Source organism: Sylvia atricapilla, chromosome 2 (assembly GCF_009819655.1).
Source record: "Sylvia atricapilla isolate bSylAtr1 chromosome 2, bSylAtr1.pri, whole genome shotgun sequence".
Taxonomy (NCBI): Eukaryota; Metazoa; Chordata; class Aves; order Passeriformes; family Sylviidae; genus Sylvia; species Sylvia atricapilla.
In genome coordinates this window covers 51738322-51754027 of record NC_089141.1, presented here as the reverse complement: position 1 = coordinate 51754027, position 15706 = coordinate 51738322, and the positions used below count along the sequence as shown (strand labels likewise).

General features: G+C 38.4%; 1 protein-coding gene across 2 annotated transcripts in view; it reads left to right on the top strand.

The window, feature by feature from the left end:
* Positions 1-15706, top strand: part of RNASEH2B (ribonuclease H2 subunit B) — a 37543-nt gene that overhangs the window by 9436 nt on the left and 12401 nt on the right. Inside the window, exons 2-6 of one of the 2 annotated variants that reach the window (XM_066313247.1) lie at positions 1445-1516; positions 4441-4548; positions 6806-6882; positions 9402-9519; positions 15497-15561. In XM_066313247.1, the coding sequence (XP_066169344.1) occupies positions 1445-1516; positions 4441-4548; positions 6806-6882; positions 9402-9519; positions 15497-15561 (440 nt within the window). Of the gene's footprint in view, positions 1-1444; positions 1517-4440; positions 4549-6805; positions 6883-9398; positions 9520-15496; positions 15562-15706 lie in introns of both variants that reach the window. The other variant, XM_066313246.1, reaches the window with a different exon arrangement.

Genomic DNA, 15706 nt, shown 5'->3' with positions numbered 1-15706 from the left:
CAGGGCAAATGTAGCTTGAAAACCATGCGTTTATGTATCAGCGTATGAAGCAAGTCTGGTTAGCAAACACGGACTTTTTCCATTTCAAGCCCTCAGGTTATATTGAAACTTTTGGAAGCACTTTTTCAAGCCACCTGAAGACTCAGTTGAAGGGAAGAAAGTTACTTTAAATGTTAATGAACAGCCAAGTATGAGAAGTCCACTTGTCCTTTAAAGATATGTTAGGTTTTAAGGCCGAGTGGAGGATGGCTACTTTCGGTTGTTCCTACTTCCCTATTTGCCAAAGAATTGTGCCAGATCCCTCTTCCCAAACCTGCTGGATGTTACTGAAAGGGGAAGGACATGTGGCACTTCTGTTTCTTTGAATAAATATGCAGTCTGCCTCTACTGCTCCTCTCTGCTTTCCTCAGCAGCACCATAACACAAACATCAGCCTGATCTCTGTCAGCCCATTCTCTGGCGTCTGGATACTCATCATATATGTGAAATGTTATAGTAATTTTCCTTACTCTGATGAATGCCTGTATGAAATGAATTGGGGCAGAACTGGCAGTGTGCAGGCTAAGAAAGATGATGCTGTCATGGTGCTCTTTACTGAGATGTGGGAAGTTGTTTTCATAAATATAAGTTAGACTTTCCCTACAAAGAGAACTTGGCTAGAATATAATTAACTGGGCATACTTATAGATGTGGTTTTTTGTACTTGAGTCAGCGTCCTTGTGGTAGCTCTTTCCTTCTTTTTTCAGTTTCACAGAAAAAATAATACTTTTGTGGCTCTTCTTTTTGTCTTCTGTTAGTTTGAAGATACAGGAAAGAGAATAACTGTAAGGGGCTTCTGCCAGAGGTGCTACATTCTCTCAGCTTTTTTTTCTTGTGGAGGGAATTAAATGCAGTCTTTATTTTTCAAGTTTATACATACATAACAGATAAATAAGTGTGCATGTTTTTCACAAAAAAAACCATGGTGGGGTAATTTTTGCATAATCTAACTTTGTGAAAGCTTTAAAGGATAGTTTCTTCCCATGTGTATTTTACCTTTTCCAATTTTTTAATGTCCACGTTGTGCTTGGCCTAGCTAACCAAAGCATTCTCATTGTCTTTGTGACTAATCAGGGCAGCATATCAGTTCATCTTACTTAACTGGGATGTCAGATTTAGGAGCTCTCTTGCCTGAAGGCTCTCTAGGGGGAAGTGGTTTTCAAAATCTAAATCATCCCCAGGTGCATATCTTTCCTGTGACAGAGAGTGCCAGGAAGTCTGGAATCATAATTTAAGTGCCTTGATCAGGTAGGATGAATTTGGGCTGAGGCGTATAATTTTTAGGCAGATGTGTGTGTGTGTTTTCAAAAAGTGTCAATCCAATTAATTCTGAATGTCTTGGAGAAGCAGATGTGAAATGCTTCACAATTTACAAGTTCATAACTTTTTCCTCTTCCCCTTGCAGACGCTGCTCTTGACGTCCCCAAGACACCTGAGAGTGAACCCTTGTTTACAAAACTGCGCAACCCAAGCACAGGCAAGTTCTGGAGCTGTGACATGAGCCTCTAAAAATTCTGGTTGATTTTCTCCACCATCAAAAGTTTCATATTTCACAAAGCTGAAATAATGATGATAGGTACAAGTCTTAAGTGCCAGAGATACTGCTGGTTATGCCAGATGGTTAATGCTGTGCAAACATTTAGGATTTCTTTTATAATTTTAATTGGTTGAACTGTTTATTCATCAGGAATATTGGCAGCACAAAAGAAGGGGTGTAATTTAAGTTCTGTTTTTAAGTGCATTAATTTTGGGGAGCTTACAGTGTTGAGTCCAAGTTTTTTTAAATACAAATTTAGGCTTCTTAGCATTCATTTTATGCTATAAAATAAATAGAGTTAGAAAAAGTGATTCAGTTGTGCTTACTAAGCTTTTTGGGTTTTTTTCATTTTTAAATTAAATTTTCTTTCCCTGGCCCTGGTCATGGTATCTCTTTTCTCCTTAACAGAGGATGAGGCACTTTGAATTCAAAATACATTGGAAAGACCAGCAAATGCAGGCAATAAGTGATACCACCATCCCACAGTTACTTTCTCCTAGTCAGATTATTCTTTTTGTCAAGGATTTGTTATTATTCTGTGATTAATTAATAATTGTAGTGTGTGGTACCACAACAGAAACTTGCAGTAAGCTTTTATTAGAGTTAATATTCTGTTGGAAAAACATTTTTCATGCTGATTTTTTTTTCTTTGCCTAAGCTTGTTTCTTTTCTGTAGATTAAAGTTTTATGGTTTTGGTCTGAAATTGACTGCTTGTGTTTATATGTATTTACATATATGTGCAAAACTGACTCTTCAGATGCATTTTAGTGTCACAATATAGGAATCATAATTATCCTTGAAAGAGGAAAATTGTCAAAAATAATAATACAGAATGTAAAATCACTTACTCATCAGTTACCTGTTTCTTGTTTGCCAAGATTTACAGTGGGAATATAAAGCCACATATATTTTCCACCTGTGTTATTATTTCCTGCTGTAGCATATTGGCTTTGTAGTTTGTTATGTTTTTAAAAGCATAGATGTTAATTTGTTTTTCTCTGTGTAAAAAGAGATCTATTTACCTTGTAGAATCAGAGATCTTGGGAAAGTTTTTTGGGGAAAACCTAAAGTGCAATGATTGCCTGGGTGTGTTCCTTTAGAATTTACAGGACCTTATTTATAGGCCTGCATAGAGTTTCAGTTATGTAGCCTGTTATAAATACAAAGCCTGAAAATGGAAGAACTGAGAACACACTATTAATGTATTTTCCTTACCTTTGGGTCTAACAGATGGATTGTTGATGCCAGATAGTGTGTAAGTAGGCACTGAAGGACTCAGCACACTATAGAATTCATGCTAATCACTTTATTAAATAAAAGCATGCTTTGTCCTTTATATAGACAGGTAAAAAGGACAAAATTTCTATCCCTTACAAAAAAAAGGGTAAAAAGGACAAAATTTCTATCCCTTATAAAGCAGGATCAGATGGCAGTTCAGAAGTACCACAAGAAGCATCAGAGAAGTGTGAGCAAAGCTGCCCGGGTTCTCTCTCCATCCCCTGGAGTTCCTGTCTAATAATACTGTAGGGAACCTGTGGTGACTGTCCTTTTAGCATAATGACATAAATTAAGGAGCTGTACTTAAGTAATAAGAAGAGTCCTCTTCCCAAGATTTTGTAGCTCACCACTGGATTTGGCTAGCACACTCACTGGTAGGAGTCTTAAGTTGTTCAGTCAGCACTTCTGTGAGTAGTTTGATATGGTGCTGATCAAACTGTAGTGTAGACCCTTGTTGAGGGTTCACGTGGTAATGGTTTAAACCTCTGCTTCTCCTTATGACTACTCTCCTCCCCTACCCAAAAGAAAAATTATCAGAGTACTGAAATTATATCCTTAAGTGAGGTTAAACATCTGGTCAGCCTTTTGGATAAAGGGAAAAAAATGCATTATCAGTCATTTTTGGGAATTCATGTGTCTGCCCATTTTTGCTGACCTCCCTCCACACCTGGGGGTGTCTGCAGACTGAGAAGAGCAATGCTGATGTCAGCTTTCAGGGCTTACACTGAGGCTTCTCGGAGCCAGCCCATGATCTGCAAGCAGCTTTGCAATTTATGTGCTCTGAGCTGGACAGCCCTGCTATAGTTGCTCTTGTTTCTTGAAGATGGATTGATAACCAAGCTAGAAGCAGTCCAACCAACAGAGTCAGCTGACCACATTTCAGTGGGCCCTTCTTAGTTGTGGGAACTTCCCATTTCAGATACAGAAAATGCCAGTCCTGTTTGCAATGCGTTTGTCACACTTTCATTATAACCCAAAACTAATGTGAAATGATAGAGCTGTGTTATGGGATGACCTAAAATAAAGCTTTCCTTTTCCTTTCTCAACTATTAAGGTTCTGATGGGCACTTCAAACCAACTTCTTCTACCTTCCTTGTTTACCTCATATGTCTACCTATACAGAGTTATCACAATCCATTTTGGTGCACAAAATGAAGAGTATTTCAAATTGTCCATGAAAGGTTTGAGAGTTTTGTTCCCCTAACCCAGAGTCCAATATCCTCAAGACAAACATGATGGAAGGAGAGGGAATTCTCTTGTTTTCCACCTTCCCCCTTCACTGCAGAAAAAAAGCTGATTTCTTGAGTGATTTTGATTTGGGTTTGGATCAAAGGCTTTGTGTTGTACGATGAACTATTCACACATCTTATTTATTGATTCAAATTCAGTTTCGTTTATAGAGCTGGTAAATGAACATCTGTATATAATAGTGTTTTTTGTCTGAGCTCTCTTTGTAGTGAGTTTATGTAGACTGTGTGTATGTTTGTGTGTCTGTATGTATATAAGGCACATTCTTCAAACATATTGGGTATTCTTTTGATTTTTCTGAAAGCTTACAAACACAAACCAGATTTCTTTTCAACAGGGGAAGCAACCCTTTACTTATTCAATAGTGGTGCACAGCAGCTGTTTGAAGTAAAAGCTTTTCACGAGGAACGTCGTTCCTGGTTTATAGGTCAGACTGTTCAACAAGGTGAGTTGGATAATGTGTCTTTCCCGCATCTTTAACCAATGTTTGTACACAGACCTTCCCTCTCTCTTCTAGTAAATTTACAGGTGATTTTCCTAGTTGTGTTTGAGACATGCTGCATTGGCTCGCCACCTTCTGATAGACTAATTTGCCATATGGATTTAACCAGGGCTGGAGGCTTTGTCATTTCTCTTTAAAAGGTTGCCTTTGGCAGCCTCAATTAGACAGATGTTCATTTGTCATTTTTTGAAGAGGAAAGGAGGAGTAAGTAATTCAATTGTGTTTAAACTGAAGTGCCATAAAATAGTTAGCTTTCCTTGTCAATCACCCCGGCAAGTCCTCTGTGTAAGTTAATATGTATTATCCTATGGGAAGGAAAAGAAAGGGCTGGAGGGACTTAGCTAGCCGAGCAAAGTGGCTTGTTAGAGCTCCAAGCACTGGAATGTATGGCCTTGCAATCTTTAAACTACCTCTGCAGTCCCCAGCCTGAGTGCTGGGTTCTCAGGAGAGGCCTGCTGTCTGAAGCTGCCATTTCAATGTTCTCTCTGAAGGCAGCTGGTCTGTACTACCCTGGACATCCTCTGATCCTGCTCACCTTTCTGATAATGAGGAGGAAACTTGTGTAACTTGCTTGTGATGGCTTTCACAATTCATTTTCAGTAAGGACATTATTGTACCAGTGTTTCTCTGCCAGCATGTCCATAAGTATTAATTCTGGAGATTAAGGTATATTTATTTTATTCCTTTTCATTAGAGAAAAGTCCGTTTATAGCAATAAATAAAAGCAATCCTTCCAGACATATGCCTTCTTTAACAGTAATATCCCAAAGTGTGTGCTAACTTTTAAACATCCTCTACAGGCACATAAAGCAGTGCAAGCAGTATGTCTCTGAGCTTTCCTTGCTCTGTCTTGGGGGTGAGCCAACAGCCTGGGTCTGCCCCCTGCTCCCAATTAGGTCCACGTTGTATTCTCTCTCTCCCTTTCTAAGCTTTATTTTGGCCCTTGGGAAGCAGTTGCCTTAAGAAATCATGCCCTCAGTTTTCTTTAAAAATTACAGTGGAAAAATTGTTCCTGAATGTTAGGGCTGCTGTATCTCTAAAACGGTCAGGAGAAGAACAACACAAAAAAAAAAAAATCTATGTGTTTGCAGTTAAAACAAATTATCTGGTTATTTGCAGAAAGGGGCAGATCTTTATGCACCTCTAATGAGTCTGAATCTTTAGAACAAACCAAAAGAACTCTTTCTGTAAGTTTGGTGGAAAGCATTTAAATGGAAGCTTTGAGAAAGTGGCTAGCGGTTTTTTTTCCTTCTGATTTCAATTTCAAAGCTTTTGTGTTTGTAAGTAGTCCTCATGCTTGCTTTGCCTCACGTGGACCATCATGTTGGTAATACACATGGTAGGTTGGATATCAGCTTTTCCCAAACCACATTCTTCCCACATGATCTTTTGTTAGTTTTAAGGCCATCATAATAGGATTTCCTTTTCTTTAATTATCTTAATCATGTGATTTAAAACAAAAAAAAAATACATTTATTTACTTTTGGTTTGCTAATTATTGTCAAATTGTCATCAATTATTTGGTCTCATTAGTGAATTTCCTTGATGTTACATTGTTTCCAATTATGTGCAGTTATACAAAAAGCCTGACTAAGCCATTGTCCTGCAATGAACTCCAGATGGGCAGAGGTGTCTGTTTCAATGGGAGACCAAGTTTTTCCTCTGTGTGTAACCTTGAATGCAACATACTGAGCCATATTTTCTGACCCAAGTTTATTTTGTTCCATTAGGAGACTGCATCAGATTCTCCCTTTGGAGATGAAGGCAGCTCTCACTTAACTAGTCCTTGAAATTCTTTCTTGTCCTGCCTATGGCTTCTGCCAGCAGTGTTGTCTTGCCCAGTGTTAGAGGTGGAGTATTGCTGAATATCTCTGGTATCCCAAACCAATTTCTGTTGCCCCCAAATCTGCCAACAGAGGGCAGCTTCAATTTTGCTGGTTTTAATACAGTCGAGAAAAAGGGCAAAACTCAAGAGTACATGAAGCAGAAGTCCTGAAGTGAAGCTTGTGCTTGGTTTGGCAGTGTAGAGAATTGAGTTATCTCTGCATTTTTAATATAAAATTACAAATGCAAATTTTCTGTTTGCTTTATTAAAATATTGGGATACTTACTTAAAAAATTGTTCATACCTAAAAATCATCCTAAGGCCCCAAAAAGTCAATATATTGTGTAAGCTTACTTTTGCATATCTGTCACCTAGATGGGCGCCTGCTGTTCGTTACACCAATGGACCCCTTATTTCTGATTCTTTACTACCTCATAAAGGCAGACAAAGAGGTAAGCCTGCTTTATTTTTTCCCTCTGGAATTCTCAGGAGAAAACATTGTTTCTGACTTCAGTTCTGCAGAAGTTATGTTAATTCTGCAAAGAGTGGTTTCCATAATAATGGAAATTTATTTGCATTTAAAGCAGATTTATCTTAATATCTAGAAGTAATTTTGTTTGCATCAAGGTTTTTGGTCGGTAAATTATGTTACAAGAGTCAGCTTTCAATCTCAACAATCACTGATCACCTTCTTTTTTAAGACAAGAGAATCTCTTTTGTCTTTTTGTGAGAGCCTGCCCCAGAATATTGAATTTAAAATGCTGACATGTCATCAGATCAAAACAAACTAGTGCCCTTTCTAAGACATTAGTAAAATGGTTATTTTGGAAAGAAGGGGGAAAGAAAGAAAAATTAGGATGCTAGAGAGGAGGAAGGAGAAACATTTCTGTGACAGTTTGAACTTGAAAGGAAACAACGACTTTGTAGAGATGCCATATCATAAAACAGCAATGGGATGATAAAATATCCAAAAGTTGGGTAACTAAAAAATGGCTTCATTGATTTATTGTGGGTGTAGCAAAACCTCACTTAAATTTCTGAAATATATCAAAGGTCTTAGGCAAATTTACTCAATATTTTTATAAGCAGCCTGTGAAAAAAGGGGCATAAAAGAAAATGGAAATGTTGGAGAGTTTTGTTGGATTTTGTTGCTTTTATTTTGTTTTGTGGAGAAAATGGTGTCACTTTATGCATCTAAATAGTTTTTGTTCTAAAAGAATTTCTACAAGGTTGCTTGTTATTTTCTGGTTTAGATTGCAAGTGGAGAGTTCAGGAGAACAATTTTCTTATGGTGAAGAAATAAAGTCTTCCTAGGGCTTTGCAATAGTAGCTTACTGTTCTGTAATGGTTTTATAATTATTTAAGGTATAGGGTGTGCAGATGTATTCTGTATTTCTGTGGTCAGGATGGTCCATCAGAAGTAGTTCAGCTTGTTCCCTGGGCACTGCACTCTAAATTCATCATCCCTTTGAAAGCTTTATGCCAAACTTAAATTAGGGAAGTAGTAAATCTCCTCTCTTTATGTGGAGGGGTGTTGAGGTAGCCTGAGTGAAGGACAGCTAGTGCTGCTGTTTCTGTACATGGGAAGAGTCCTGTGCTGCCCTTCACTTTTTCAGTACATTGTTTTCCGGTTTTCGAGGCCAGGCATTATGCCAGATAAATGCAGTTCTAGGTCCTAAAAAAGGGCAAATGAATTCCTGCAGTGCCTTGCCTAAGTTAGTGTATTCTACAATCTTGAGGCAAGGTTAGCCTGAATGCAGCACAATCACTTCCAGCTTGAACTAATTGGTATCACTGGAGGCTATCATAGAGTCATCCTTTGATTTTGGTAGGGTGATGCAGGATTGCTTGGTGTGTCTCTGAGCAGAGGCATCTTCTATGCAGCATCTTTCTTGGCTTAAGCTCTGTGCCCATGCATGATGTAAATGTAGCTGTCTTGCTTTGGGACACAAGCGGATAAGTTATCTATAAGGAAGAGCTTATTGCAGTTTTATTTTTGTGTCTCCTAACTTATTTTTTGCCATGGTTATTGTGCCTTTTCCCTTTTAAGGAGAAAAAGCCCTCTAAATACTTTCTTGGTTCTGCTTTTTGTGTGTTTGGGATTTTTTTTTCTTGTTTTTCTAGTGATTTAACAATAGTTGGTTACTTTTATTAAGCCTCTGAGTGTCTAGCAAGAGAATTAACTAATAATGAAAGCAGTGTACCCCAAGTGGGTTTTTTTCATGCTGACCAGTATAATGAGTTCAGCCTTGGCTCCAGAGACCACGCACTCTGTAAGCATGAGAAGCTCATAGAGTCTTTGTACTGATGCACTAAAGAATCTTTCCAAAGGGAAGGTTGCCAGTTGTGCCAAACCATGCTGAATGATTATGCATTGTTTGGCAATGGCAAAATTTGTTTGATGGTTCTGTCATGTGTGGGGCTATTTAAGTTGTGCCAAAATCACTTTATATCCCTACTCTGGCCAAACTGGAATTGACTTTGCAGAGGTGAAAGGTTAATACTGTGTTCCAGAAGCTGCCCTGCTCCTTTGAGATTTATTTTTGTAGAAGGAAAAGCAAAATTTGAATGGAAGTTATGACACTGGGTTTAATCCAACAGGTTTTGGTTTAAAACACTATTGGCACACACTGACTGCTGTGTCTTATGTCATCTTCCAAAAAATCCCGCTGTACTTCACATTAGTTTCTCTGCATGTTGTTTTAAATTTGGCTTTTTAAGTGCACTGTTTGAAGAGTTCAGCATTTTGCAGGTATTTACTGGTCTGAAATAAATATTTATAGCTTGCTTTGTAATCAGTTTCTGAATGTGTCATGTGTTACCATTCAAAATACGATCTTCTTTAAGTCCTTTATTTTAAAACTATGGCCATTGCATGCATATCTATTTATATACATATGTGTAGTGTGTATTATATGTGTCTTAACATTTTAGTAATGCTTTTGTAATCCCTTTGATGTATTTTCAGCAGCAAGGAAAGTTCCAGCCACTTGATCAAGTTGTGCTAGACTCAGAATACCCTAGCTGCCCATTGCTGCTGAAGTGTGCAGATGTTAAACAGTATATACAGCACGTAACAGAAGAAAAAGGTGAAAAAAAGGGGTGAGGGGAGGGAGGACAAAAAAAAAAAAAAGACTCAATTTTGTTAGTGTCACCTCATTACAAGATAGATTTAAATACTGTTTTTTGCTTTACCAAACAGCCAATGTGTTGGACACAGCTGTACTTCAAAAACAGAAGCTTAGGCTTAGAGCTTGTCATTAGAAATGTGTGGATCTCAGATTATCTGCTGCAACTCTGAAAAACTCATGCAGTCTTGTTGCTAGGTGTCATACAAATGGTAAACCAATCAGAGCTGGCTTCTTGACATTGTTGTATATGTTGTGAACTCCCTTTAACTTGGATCAGAATTTTACATCTCTATTTAGTATAGGATAGTCTGGTGTGGAAGTGGTCCATTTTACTTTTTTTCATTATTTGTCACAAAGCATTGAAACAATGAGTAGAAAAAAGCTGGAGAAGAATAAATATGCTGCTAAGAAAGGAGAACACAAATTTTCTGGCTTTGCATAATTTAGTGTTGTGAGTTAAAGCTAAAGACTTAATTGTTTTATAATACAAAAATTGGGATGCATAAGTATATGAGAGAGGAAACTTAAATGGAAAAAGTTTACAAGCTATCAATTCTATACATAATTTCTTCAACCTTTGCTCAGAATTCCCATTGGTGTGGAAGCTTTCATTTTATTTGAGGACAATATGTGCGTTCTAGGGAAAGGACAGGAGCATGACATTATTTTTGCAGATTTGCAGATATGCAAAATGTGCAAGACCTCAGGGCGGGGTTTTTTTGGTCAGTCTTTTAAATAGCATTCTACTTAGGCTTGCATTTGAACTTCAGTATAGGACATGTTTCTGTTGAAAATGCTCACTTTCACAAGGGAGCAGAAAATCTAAGTAGGAAGGTTCTTGTCACATTCTGTTTGGGACTAGGGTAGTTGGAATTACGTGCTTTCATAAACACATAATTGTGGAGGAATATTACTATTCCTCCTGCATTTGCCGAAGAACTTACAGAAACATTTAGTTAAATTTTGTATCATGTAGACCAAACAATCTTTTCCTTTGGATGAGTTCTGACTTTTGAGAAGGCTTCTTTAGGACAGGTGCATGTGAAATGCAAAATCCCTTTTGCCTTCTCATGAAGTGACAAGTATTTCCATTAGAAAAGTATTTTTAAGCTTTCAGGCAACTGCTGTGCCCTACAACATGTCTAATGTGGGATAAGTAGCCAGGGTGAGAGAAGAGCTGTTAAACTTCTGTGTACAGAATGACACAATCATCAAGGTTGGAAGAAACCTTCAAGATGGTTTAGTCCAAGTGTCAACCTAGACTACCATAATCATTCCTAAACCATATTTCCAAGTGCCACGTCCAGACTCCTCTTGAATGCTTCCAGAGGCTGTGATTCTACTGCTGACCTGGGTACTTCATTCCAGGGCCTGACCACCCTTACAGTGAACAGATTTTTCTAATACCTAATGTGAAGATCTCCTGATGCAACTTAAGGCCATTTCCTTTTGTCCTTTTACTTAAGACATGGCAGAAGAGATCGACCCCCACTTCAGTGCAAGTCCTTTGTATTTCTGTTAGGTGTAGAGAGAAGTAAGGTCCCCCCTGAGCCTCATTTAGAGTAAACACCCCCAGCACCTTCAGCTGCTCCTCGTCAGACCTGTGCTCCAGAGCCCACCTCAGCTCCATTGATCTTGTCTGGACACACTCCAGCACCTCAATGTCCTTGTAGTGAGGGCCCCAAAACTGGACACAGGATTTGAGGCGTGGCCTCATCAGTGCTGACAGGGGCAATCCCTGCCCTGGTCCTGCTGGCCACACTGTACCTGAAACAGGCCAGCATGCCACTGACCTTCTTGGCATCTGGGCACAGTCTGGGTTGTGTTCAGCCATTGTCAGCCAGCACCCCCAGATTCCTTTCTGCTGAACAGCTTTTCAGCCACTCTGCCCCCAGCCTGTGGTGCTGCAGAGGTTTGTTGTTTGTTGACCCAAGTGTCCGACCTGGCATTTGTCCGTGTTGAACCTCATGCCACTGGGTCTTGGCTCATCAATCCAACCTTTCCAGATCCCTCTGCAGAGCCTTCCTGCCCTGCAGCAGATCAACAGCCCTGCCCAACTTGCTGTCATCTGTGAACTGTCTGAGGGTGCACTCAATCCCCCCATGGAGATCATTGATAAAGAATTGGTCCTGGGGTCACTAGTGACTGGCTGCCAGCTGGATGTACCCATGATTCTCTGGGCTTGGCCATCCAGACTGGTTTTTACCCAGTGTAGAGTGTACCTGTCCAAGCCATGAGCTGCCAGCATCTGTAGGACAGTGCTCTGGGAGACAGTGTCAAATGCTTTCTGTAAGTCTAGATGGACAACATCACAACCTTTCCTTTATCCACTAAGTGGATCACATTGTCACAATGGAGGTCAGGTTGGTCCCCCATCTGAGAAGGTAAAAAATGGTGCCACATCCTTTTGGCTGTCAAACCTAAGTCTGCACAGGAATTTAGGACAAGTTCTAGATTATTTTTTGAAGGGGCAATTCCTCCAAACAACAGTACAGCCTTTGGGCAGTATTTATGATCCCAAAACAAGATTTTTAAAAGTTAAAAAGCTTTAAAAATATTTGCTATAGACAAGATCTTGTCTCTTGGATTAACTTCTCTATCCATTTTGATACTGTATTTGCAGTTTTTATCCCTGGGAGCATCCTCCCATAAACTGTATTCTGTTAGACAGTGGAGAAGATGCTTCACTGCTTGCTTTTTTCCATTTTAAGTAATGTATTATGTACACCTACAAGTTTGTGTTGTTTTGCCAACAAATTATATTGGCTGTTATAAAGGTGTGTTCATTTCCTGGGTTTTGTTTTGAAATGTGAGGTTAACAATGCTTTTGTCATAAAAGCTGTACACACATGCACACATCAGCTTTATGTGATGTTCTTGGATTTTCCCAGGCATGTACCTGCATCTACATGCTACTTCTTTTCTTGTTCAGGTTTGGATTGGGTTACAGTGGGGCTTGTTCTTAGGATTTCTTTCTTTTTTTAGAACACCAAGAGTACTGTTATGCAACAAACCCATTGGCACTTGCTTGCCTGTCATGCACACATCGCCTTTTTGTTTAATCCACTTCTATGTGTTTCATATTCTCATGTCTTTTATTGCTTGTAAAAAATTCCAGCATTATGACTTCAGGTACTCATTCTTTTCTGGCTCTTAAGACCTGTTGTCCACTTTGTAGCCTGTCTCATTTAAGGAGTAGAGCATTAGGGCAAGAAATATCAGTTGTGTTAAGGCTTCTGCAGCTCTGTTCTGCTTGACAGAACTTAACAACATAATTATTTCACTCTTCATTTAGTCTTAAGACATTTAACATCTGTCTAACAAATTCTTACCCCAGAGCACTCACAGTTTACACTTCCTGAATTAGCAGAAAATCCACCTTTCCTGGCCTCATTCTTGAAGGGCACTGAAAATTCATTTAGCTGAATTGAATTCTGAATTTCCTACTTTAGTAGTTGTGGAAAGGGTGTGTTACAGCTCACTAAGTCTGGGTGAGGCAGGTTGTTTGCTAATAAATTCTGACATTGGATTGAATGTACAGTAGAGAAGGTTTAAGAAAGGGTTATGAATTCCACTTCTGGAGTGTTACTCTTTGTTTCATTTTGCAAGGCAAAAGCTGCACTGTGATCTTGTCTGATGTGATTAACATGAAGAGCCAAGAAAACTTACCTGATTAGAATAACTAAATAATATTGCCAAGCTTGTATTCCCAGAAGGTAGGAAAAAAGGGGCCATATAAGTTTCAGAGTTATGGAAAACACTGAGAAAATAGATTTTAAAATGTGCTTTAGGCAGTTTGCTCAACAATACATCAGGGAAACTTCCAAGTCTACATAGCGATTACCCGATCACTGAACATATTATTTAATTGTAGAACCACTTATATTCCATCTGTATTTCTCAAACCCAATCTTTCCAGATGTCTCAGACCAGTTTTATAGGCACCAGACACATTAGGGAACAAAAGGCTTTCCAATATATACTCATATTATCAAACATAGTCACTAACTCTCACCAATATCAAATGTGCATCACATGTTAAATCCACGTTCCAATATTGAATCCTTTTGTCAGCAGTTTGCGACTTTCATAACTCACTTTAATTCTTCAGAGGTCTCAAATATTGTCAGTTTCTAGAGTTTAATAGTCAAAACTGTCAAGTGTACAAAATATTTTCAAACAAAGTGATCTCTGAAGGGTTCAGTGTAATTATTTTTCACATGTTTTAATGAAAACGGCTTCACAGTTCTGCATTTCCTTTCCCTGAGTCACTCTGAATCATGCTGTTGTGGAGGAGTCTGCCTGAGAATCCAGACTAGAATTACTTTTCAGCATGGGTTGGGGGATGGTGCCCAGAGGATGTCCCTTCCTCGAACTTTCTTAGATAAGAGAGGAATCCATGAATTGCACTCACTGTACTTGAACCCAAACCACGTTAGCCCTTTGCGAAGCAGGTTCAAGTATCCAGAGTTTCTCCATTTTCTGCTTCTCTTCTTTCAGAGCCATTTAGAAGCTTCTAAATTCTAAAGTCTGCAGCCAACAATGTCACAGCTAATTGTTTTACCTGCGGCTCATCTTAAAGCAAAGTGTGTATTAGTGAATTTTTCATTTTTGCTCTGAAGAATTTTTGTATTTTGCTATTGTACAGCTATTGAGACAGATTTAAACTTTTATCTTGCAAACAGCTTTCCTCGACCTCTCCGTACCCCCTGCCATGCATACAGAAAGAACACATAATAGTTCACTGTTTATGTGCAATTTGGAAGAGCCAAGATAAACCCCAAAGAAGGAAATGCTGAAGGAATCATAAATAATATGTTGTTGTTTGCCAGGGGAGAAGGAAAATCCATGAAATGAGTGTTGGAATATGACACTGTATCAGTAAATGACATGAAACAGATGTAGGTATTTATGGGAATGGTATACAGGAGATTAAAACTTATTGAAATACCTGTTAAAGAAAAAGATTGAAGCAGCAGGCTCCAAAATCTCCTGTGAAATCTTACTAGGCATCTGATTCCATTTCCCAAATGTGGCTTTCTATGAGTTAATACTGAATTTTTATACTGAAATTTCCCTGAGCCTTTGTAATTTTCTCTTTTGCTTGGGTGCTTTGAACTCTTCCATCTCCAGATAACCGATCACATGTGAATGGCAAGTGTTCATGATGCCCTTGTTATCACAGGGGAAGCACTCTATGAAATTCTTATATCATCAAGTTAATTTGTGTTTCTCCACAACTCATGAGTGAATCATAATTCCTCCCACAAGGAATAAGTTTCGCTATTTTAGATTCTGTATTTTCTTTTAACATTATATTGAATTATGTAAAAGGGGGATAGAAGTAAAAATTCTGCTTTAGTCACTCTGACATGGCAGAGGAGAACAGATAGGGAAAGGGTTTATTGAAGAGGTGGATGGTTTAGCTTCAGTAACCAATTCTTTGTCCTGGCTCCTTACTAGGTGCTGGAATTCAGTACATAAAGAATTAAGATAATCTGTTGTTTAAAAAAAAAAAAAAAAGAAAAGAAAAAAAATCATGGAACCGACATTTTGTGTTGTGAACTACGTAGTTAAGATCACCAGTCTGGTGACATAGGCCAGTGAAGGTGAAGTGAAAACTACAAGGGCTTGAGAAGAGTCTTAGTGAATTAAGGGAACCCAAGATTACACATAAATAAATAAAATCTGTGCTTTGCTGGATTAGATCCTAATTAAAGAACTATCAAATTGTTCAGTCTTGTTCATATCAGCTCAGTCTGTTTATTTTTTTTTTTTTGCTTCCAATATTTTTGGAACTTATTGCCCTGATATCAAACATGTGCAAGATGCAAATTAACTTTTATACTGTATCTACAAGTAAAAGATTTTAAAGGTATTGAAAATGCAATCCAAACGAGACATGACTTTTTTCCCCTTGCTTGTTTTTTCTCAGAAATTGGCAGTCAGAAATTCCACAAATACAGCCAAGAGAAGACACTGAAGTGGTTAAAGAAAAAGGTATTGTGTTTCTCTTTTGCTTTAAAAATTGCTAGATGTTTAAAATGAAAATGCTTATTAGCTTGTCTATGTTTGCATTGGAGCCATGTGCTGTGCCTCAGTTCAAGGTATGTGTCCTGTCCAAGAAGGACAAATATCACAGTAA